At 38.4% G+C, this 9,233-nt stretch overlaps 1 protein-coding gene across 1 annotated transcript; it reads right to left on the minus strand.

Annotated features, from left to right (window-relative positions):
• Positions 1-810: 810 nt before the first annotated feature.
• Positions 811-3,463, minus strand: LOC113098449 (parkin coregulated gene protein homolog; the record flags this gene model as incomplete). Its single annotated transcript, XM_026263536.1, has 4 exons — positions 811-1,317; positions 1,712-1,861; positions 3,110-3,281; positions 3,434-3,463. Coding segments are annotated over 4 exons (468 nt in total), but the record flags the coding sequence as incomplete, so codon positions are not given.
• Positions 3,464-9,233: the final 5,770 nt, after the last annotated feature.

The raw sequence follows: 9,233 nt of genomic DNA on the forward strand, positions 1-9,233 counted from the left end.
CACAACACCACAGTGCCAACAGCTGCATCCTGGGGAACAAAATACCACTGTGTAGACACAATCTCCCGCTGACCACACTACCACAAGGCACGAAAACACACAAACACCCAAACATTTTCCCCTTGTATAAGAGGCCCATAACTTACTCTAAGAGTGATCCATTTCATCCAGAATATTCGCAACCACCAACTCCCCCCAGAGGAATCCAATGGAGAAATTGGATCATTTTTAGCCCAACCTCAATTCACAGCAAGATCTTTCTCGGTTGCACTTTATTTTACAGTATGTGTATTAACATGTACTTACAGTGTACTTACATCTAAGAAAGTTCTGGTAATACAAGTTAACTACATGGGGTAAGGTTAGGTTTAGGGGTAGGGGTAGGTTCAGGGTTAGTACCTAGTTATTACATAGTTATTGTAATTACTATAATAAGTACAAAGTATGTACATGAGGGACAGGACTGTAAAATAAAGTACTACCTCTTTCTCTCTCTCATACGATCACACTACTTAACTATGCCACAGAACTAAAATATTTGTTTTTAAAACTGCAGACTAATGTAAAAAATTGCTCATTTCTCAAATCCACAAGATGCACAATGTCTACGGGTGCCTTTGTAGCCAAAGAAAACCAATCTAACCAGTCCTGATTTTGGCTTGTAATACTTAAGAGATTTTACCTACTGCTAATTCACAGAGGAGATCAGCATGGAGCCTGGAGCTAATGAGAGAAGCTTTGTCTGTCCCTCCAGTGCTCATTCTTCTGCTCAAACAAAACATTAGCAGATTATTGTAACGGAATTAAGAAGACAAAAGATTCAAATTGGATATTGATCAGAAGAGTGAGGTGGCAGCATTTCTGCTGATTAAGCCTGTGATGAGGGGATTGATCCACAATGCTTGTCCTCACGTCTGAAGATGTCTGGCAGGCCTATAGTCTGCCTGACAAAGGTGGTGAATGGAAGTGTGAAGCGGTCTGACACCAGAACACAATGAATACCTAAAGCTCAACATCAGTTCTCATGACTGTGTTTAAAATGATGACAGACATCAGATGACAAACAGACAAATATAACTACACAATCAATAGAATAACAGGCGCCAGATGGTGTAGATTCTTGTATTGGCATGTAGAAAGTCAGCATAAATGTTCAGGAATGATGTAGAATGTTCATTAAGAGTGATTCAGAACAGCTGATTCATGCTGATCTGAGGCCAGCTTTAAAGATCAGAGCTGGAGGCTTGGATCCTGAAAGACAACCACTGATCTCCAGCAAGACAAGGGCTGCAGCGATCAATGCAGAATCCATGTTAACTGTCAGTGTTTTTCAATGTGGCTCAGAGATAAAACATATAAATAATAAAAAAAAAAGGTTAAACGTAAAACCAAGGAGCAGAAAAGGCAATGAATGTCGTTGAAAAAAAAAAATACAAAAAATGGATAGTAAAAATAAATTAAAGTAAAATTGCTCTTTAACAAATTGCTGTTTTATGAAAACAAGCCACTGTTCCAAGGCACTCCTCTGCATATTATGCATAAAAACATCCCTTGGAGAAAAAAATATGTGTGCTTTTACACATAACCTTGAGAGATTTGCTAATTAAAAATATATATGCAATATATATTTCACCAAAATGATCTAAAAAGTAAAAAAACAAAACCTTTTATTAAAGCCTGAAGCAGTTCCAGATATATATAAGTTGCTTACTGTTCATGTTCTTGAAGATGTTCAAGATGGGGAGGATCTGTCTGTAGTACGGGACCAGCGCCTCACCCACCATATCTGCTGATACAACCAGGTGCTGCAGAACCTTCAGCGTGGTGCAGATGACCTGCCTGCTCCTCGTGTTGAGAGCATCTGTAGACAAACACAGAGAGATGAGGAGAACAAGAAAGAAGGTCCAAAAATACTTTGAGGTGTGGGGGAAAAACTGTGATATTTTCCTATTTTACAAGCCTTATTGGGGTGTTGTATATTTTACCGCTTTACAAGCCTTATTGGGGTGTAATAATGGGTCTAAAGCCTGTCTGTACAAGGCATTTAGGAGGTATAATTCATCCAAAAATGAAAATCATTTACACATCTTTTGTGTTTTGAGAGGCAGCTATGTGCTGTACTTTACCAACCACCTCCACTTACTTCCTGCTCTCCCATATCTGTATAACACACCATGAAATTCTAATTACCAAACAAACACACCAAACTGTTTTCCAGCGGTGTGACATTTGCACTGAAGGAGTGTTCAATAATTCATGGTGTGTGACGCGTCTGGAGGAGTAAGGATCTGTTTCTAAATCTCTCTAAGTAAAGGAACCATTAATGCCTCTATCATATTAGGCTCTAAAAATTAACCACCTCACACACCCTCTCCTTCTCTAAATACCACAGAAGCATGACATTTAGACACTTCAGTAATTGCGTTAGTTTAACTCCTGATACAAACATAACTGCAGTCATTCCTGTGGAAGAGGGAAAAAAGTTTTCTAATTTGTCTATCAATCTGTCTACCTGTCTGTCTATCTATGCTGCAACCAAGAAGGAGGATTGTTTTATTTAATCATTCCACAGGAGCTAATTTATTCTTTTCACTCTGTGCTTTGATTTGACCAGTGCAGAACTTCTCGTTTTCTCATTTGACCCATAAAATCGATCTTTTTGATTTGCTGTAAAAACTCTTTTGTGTTTAAAAAAAAAAAAAAAAAAAAAAAAAATATATATATATATATATATATATATATATATATATATATATATATATATATTCTACATTTTCATGCATTTCCAGCATTCCCACTTTTCCATAAGCCAGATTTATGTAGTGTGACTGCTTTAGAGTTTTGAAAGGTAGCTTCTTGCCCTCCCTCACTATACTGTAATACTGTAATTTATTGAATGTCATTTTAATTTTCTATTTTGTAAGCTTTGGAATGCTTCTTCTCTTCCTCTAAGCTTTCAGATGAAGTGCATGCTCTGTACTAAGGACAGACTGACTCCCATTGATTGATTTTGTGACTTATAAAAAAAAGAAGTAGTTACTTTGGACAGTAATTAGTATCTTGCACAGGAAGAATTCTAGGGAGCAGGTCTCATCTTAATGACACTCACTCTTGATGGGTATGATGAGCTGTGGAATAACAGGCAGGATCTTACTGCCACCATGCTCCAGCATGTCATGGATGCCCTGTCGAGCGAAGAACTCATAGGGGTGAACCGTCTCGCACAGTCCGTCAAAAAACAGGGGGAGGTAGTGATGGTAGTCCAGTTTTTCAATCTCCACCTGTTTAAAAAACACACACATGCAAGGTCAGTGTTATTCTAAGTGTGTCTGTTCACTATGAAATCAAATTAGTGGAAGGCCAAAGAGTTTGTGTGTTTTTTAAATAACCACTCATTGCGTCTGTGACTATAATAGTATCAACAAATACTCACAAGTTCCAAGTCACAAAAAGACCATCCCCTGTTTTAGCACAGATTCTGGAGGGGAGGGGGGTGGTGGTGGCTTTAGAACACTCTAGAACATGTGACTTCCTGTTGGATCACACATTCACACCTGTTCTGCTTTGGTTGTGAGCATGGAAACAGGGGCGTAAATAGATAAGGCCTGTTTCGTGTCCTTGAGATATAGTCATACACACTGTTTCATTATTCTCTTCTTTCGGTTGCAAGTCTGTCAGTAGGTTTAATGATGCTCTGTATACATTTAAGCTGAATTTTTACAGTAGTTAGCTGAATTTTTACATTAGTATTTTTTTATGTGAAAATTCCTTTATCTATTATATAAGTGTGGCATATTAATGATGCACAAACACACACACACACACACACACACACACAAAAGCTTAGCAAGAGGGCTGATTGCTTACAGCCAAATTACTGGCTAACCTTGACCTTTTCGGACTTGGACAAGATCATCTTGGTGATTCATACAACAAAACTAGAGTACAAAACAAATATGTGCAGTGTGCTGGTAGAGAGATGATACACACACACATACAGGAGCATAGTGGGGATTCGGAACATGAAAAACAAAGAGGAGACACATGCAGCTAACCACAGACAGATGTCTCACATAACTGTGGGACTCTCTGATTGTAGCATTAATCACTGGAACACTGTGAATGTATGTTTGAGTGGGTCAGGTTTTGCCTGTATTGTGACTAAATGTTCCAACATGGATATTAAAAACACCAACTAGGAGTAGGTGATCTTTCCAAAATATCATATCACAATCTTATAACGCAAAATAATGATCCACGATCTGAATCAGAATCTTCCCAATTTAGAGATACACTATTGAGAATATTCATAGTATACTCCTGGTGTGTGTGCGCGTGTCCTTTAAAAGGATTTTGATAACTCTCACGCCTGTGAAACTATTTGTGTGACATATTGATTTAGAGCTGCCAGAGATGTTAAAGGAAAGACAAATTATTTTTTACCAGTGCAAAAACAAAGAAATATGAGGAGCATCACACACACTGCATCTGTGACACATAAACCACAGAATGAAACTGAACGGCTCAGAAGAGACACCATTGTGCACCATTGGTAAGGATTTTTGAAGTAAAAAAGAAGATTATGGAGGTATGTTTTAAAATAAATGACTATTTTAGTATTCATTAATTTATTGTTTCATTCAATGTTACTTGCAGTTTCTCTAATTTTTCGTGAAATCCCATACCATTTCTTCTTTTTTTTTGCATGTCTTTCTAATGCAGTATGAGATTTATTCCTGACTCGGATAAGACTCGAAGCCCATTCTTTATTATTTACACATGATCTGATTAGCTGTCTATTCAAAAGACATGAGTGAAATGTTAAGTGGGATTTGAAGAGAAGTGAGGGGTCAGTGAGACAGAGACCAGGGTCATCCCATATCGGTTGCTATGACGACAGCAAAGTTTTCAAAGAAATAAACTACAGAAGTAGGGAAAAAGGCAAATATGGGAGTCAGTGAAACATGAAAAGTGCTGGTCTCGCTGAAAGAGTTTCTGTTGAATGGATGCAATTATGATTCTTTTGGAAGCCATTAAAACTGTAACTGCCCATGAGCAGAGCTGTTGAAAGCTTTTAATGCCTGACAGATTGGGCAGAAAGACAGGCAGGTGCAGTTTGAGCTCGTATGGCTGCAGTGGAACGGATGAGGCAGAGCCGAAACTAACTGCCGGCACTCCAGATATGCTCTGGCATTGAGGTGAGACATAAGGCTTGATGTGAGCGCAAGCAGCACATTTCTCCCAGCGTGCCGAGCACAAAGACACCTGTAGGGGATATAGCCAACCCGTGGGGTCTATCGGGAAGATGAACGTCCAAACTGGCCACTTGATTTTATACCATCACTACAAGAGGAAGAGGTCTTAACTCAAGACAGGACACTCAAAGGACTTTCTGAGTGCCCCTTGCCACGGAGGACGTATGAGATACAAAACGCAATACAGACATGCTCTCAACAAATACTACACCAATTTCAAGTTGGACAGTCAGCCTGACACACATTATGACAGTTTGAAATTTGCCCTCCATACGCAATAGGAGGTACATGTTCAAAGCAATGTCCTGGCAATGAGAGTGTGACCTGTGCAAGAGAAAAAAGCCATTGCATTTCAAGGAACTACAGAGGGAGGAAAATAACCTGCCATTCTTCTTTCCCAGACTGTTGCTGTAAGATAGAGTGGTGTCTTTTTTTTTTTTTTCTGGCATGAGTGGAAGGGGTAGTATAAATGTTCAGGCTCAGGAAATCATTCGGTTTTCCAGAGATGGCTGTGATGAAATCACATGTGACACAGACAGGGCTTCGTCAGTCAAAATGTATGTATTCTTCAAACCACATGAAAGTGCTCTTCACATATGCTAAACATGTACATGAAAGACAAATGTCCTACTGGAACATGATGGGCTTCATTCATGAAATATGAACAAAATGATTTCCATATTTAATTACAACAACTGCTGCATCCAATAAAAGCAGCTGACTCACTGCTTCACTGCTTTATCAGGCAATGATGTTCCAGGCAGAGTTTTTGCACGAAGGCACCTCAAGAAACTGATGCGCAAAGCCGTCGTCATACGTCATCTGCCTGGAACTGCTTCAGCGTACAACACTGAACTCAAGCTAGATTTAATTGATTATTACGCTTTAAATATGGTTATTTTTCTTACAAAAATGCATCAATTTGCTACAGGAGGACTCTGTTCACCCCTGGAGCCATGTGAGACGGGTTTTTTTATTTTTTATTTCACTTCTTTTGGATAGAAGCTCTGCAACACCTGCTGAGTGTCAAGAAATAGCTTGAAAGATCAAAGACAATTTTTAATATAACTCCGATTGGATTCATCTGAAAGAAGAAAGTCATATACATCTAAGACGACTTGAGTAATACTGTATATGGGCTATTTTGAATTTTGGTGAATTAACCCTTTAAGACTTTTTAAGACAAAGTAAAGAATGTCACAAATAATGTCTTGGTATAACAGAGATTCAGAAGATATAATAAATAAATGAATCTAAGACTTTCTACTTCAATTTGAGTATAACATAGTTGAGGCAAGTTTTTCTGCTCCTCCAGTCACCTAAGTTAAAGAAATCCAAATCCTGTGATAACGTGTGTATGATATATTTGGCGTGGATAACAGTAATGCTGTGTGACTCACTGCCAGCTCTCCATCATCAAACAAACAAACATTTTCCTGTACTTAAGCTAATGTCAGGAGAAACCTCTGGCACACATCCAATGCCAGTGGTGCTGAACAGCTTTAGGACGGTGGAGCTGTAAGAGGCAGTAGAGAGTTGACGGTTATTTTCAGGAAACTCAGTGAGCGGCCAGCAGATGGAGACTAGCTTGTCTCTGACAGGTTTATTGAAAAAGCTGCGGGCACAAACAGCTTGAGCCAACATGGCTCTACAACACACAGACATTCTTATTTCTCATTCAGCTGCTAAGAGTCTCTTTTCTCCTCTCTTTTCTTCAGGCATATACATTCAGCAAGAAGAAGACAAGAGACAGACAGAAATAAAAATTAAAAAGCCATGTAAATAAAAGTGGTCAGTAAATATGCATCAACATATTGAACTGGTCTGTAAAGGTCCTGACTCACCTGTCAAAGATCATATGACACCCCCAAACAAATGTAAATAACAACAAAATTAAATACAATAATTAATTAATTAATAAACAAAAAATGTACACATATTAACTAAAATTAATAATTAAACACAATAATAAAGTTAAATAATACAATTACATTAACTGATAAAATTGAATGAGTGTCATTAATAAAAGTCTTAAGTTGAAATCTCAGAGGAAAATGCTTTTTTAATAAAGCAAGTAAAATCACCACTTTCAATGTGAGAGCCAGACAGAAGGGACAGTAGATGTGAAACTGCTGTGGATGAGTGATAGAGAAGTGAAGTCCACGCTTGAGAGCTGTGTGTGAAACACTACTGCCCCAGGCAACTGCCTACAGTGTATTATCTATTCCAGTATCCTGCACTCGAGCTAGTACTTATATGGGCAATGTGAGTTTGAATATGGCTTAACACAGCCTTTCTCAGCCTTAGCGGTCCATCATTTCCTGTCCCCTTTCTTTGTCTTTCTTCATAAGTGGAGCTTCTCTAGCTAAACTGTTTATTTCATGAGTTTGAATAGCTGGTAAAACCAAAATTTTTCTCTTGTAGTAACTAATGCCAATCCTGTCTAGAGTCAGGAGGAAGATGAAGAGAATAAGGTGTGGGGAAAAGTGAAAGTGGAATTTACTTTTGGGCTTTGCTGATCACTTTTGGGCTTAGGGAAAGATTGGCAGAAATGAAATCGGATAAATTCTTGTGAGGACTTTGAATGAAATATGGCTGATACACTATGTGTACGGTGGAGACAGGGGTGTCTGTCATTAGCACGCCGAGGGCAGAGAATCTAGGCTAAGTGTTCAGGCCATTTCTGTCGCCTTTCCCACCGACTGCATAGATATGAGGATTTCACAGCCTATTACACATGATAATTGGAGAACATATTGAATTGGAGGCAATTTTCCCTTCTTCTTTGTATGCATAAATGTTTACAGTATTCACAGTAAAGCCTTGTCTGGAAGAATGTGACAGAGCATGCTAGATGATGGATCCAGTCACGTAACCAATATTTGTTTCTAAAATGTGCTTGGCACTCTGTTGAATAACAAATAATAAAAAAACTGCATAATAGAGAAGGCTATTCAAATGATGAATGTTTTGTTTACACGGTTTATTAGCTATTCCCGGCATGCAGGGATATTCAATAACAGCACTTTACTAAAAGTGCACCTTTATCTCATTTCATTGTTGCCACTTCTCCAAAATCAATCAACAAAGTGAAAGAGAAAAAAGATCTATGGACAATAATTAAAGAATTGGCAAAGATTTGTATTAGCTGAAATAAAGGTGTGACCACATTAGTGAAATTTTGGCTATTTTGGCTACTAAAAAGTCTTTCAAACCAAGCGGCTTTCTGTTGGTCAGAGCAAAGAATCCATGTGACCAACTTGAACCCATGGTGAAGTTTGTGAGTGGGAAATCTTTCACCCTCACACAAAATTCACAGTCGCATGGATTCCTATTGAAATTACTGGATTTGGCCCGTGAAAATACCCCAAACAACAGTAAATGTGACCACACCTTAGGACAAGAAACTAGACTTTCTGAACATCCAACTTTAAGTTTAACAGCTCCAAATCAGTGTCCAGTGCACACGGAGGATGCTGATCCTTGGCTGAGGTGGCATAGTCATAAAATAGAAGAAATGAAAGAAAGATGGGAAGACATGAAAGAGTGAATTAAATATTAAGTGCTGACTAAATGTCATCATCCCATCCATCTGTCATTATAATCAAACACAAACACAGCTGTCGGTCTGCTAACACGCACACATCCGTACAACTGACAGCACTCTGATCGCTTCTGAGGTGCCTTGATATGAGAGAGAGCCAGGGAGACTGAAGAGATATAAACCAGGTTATCAAAAGATTTAAAGCACTGAGATTTCACCAACACAGAAGATATATCTTTTTAATGTGATTTGTGTCATGAGCTAACTGCTAATGTAACTGATACAATCAAGAAAACTATTTTAAACCTAGTGAGCTGCCTTGCTGCTTAGTCTTCATAACTTACCAGGATGTGATTGATTTGGAATGCTCTACATACACTTTCCTCTTATGATCACCAAGGCTGCATTTATTTGAACAAGAGAAAAAAAAAAAA

The sequence above is a fragment of the Carassius auratus genome, unplaced genomic scaffold, assembly GCF_003368295.1.
Source record: "Carassius auratus strain Wakin unplaced genomic scaffold, ASM336829v1 scaf_tig00216559, whole genome shotgun sequence".
Taxonomy (NCBI): Eukaryota; Metazoa; Chordata; class Actinopteri; order Cypriniformes; family Cyprinidae; genus Carassius; species Carassius auratus.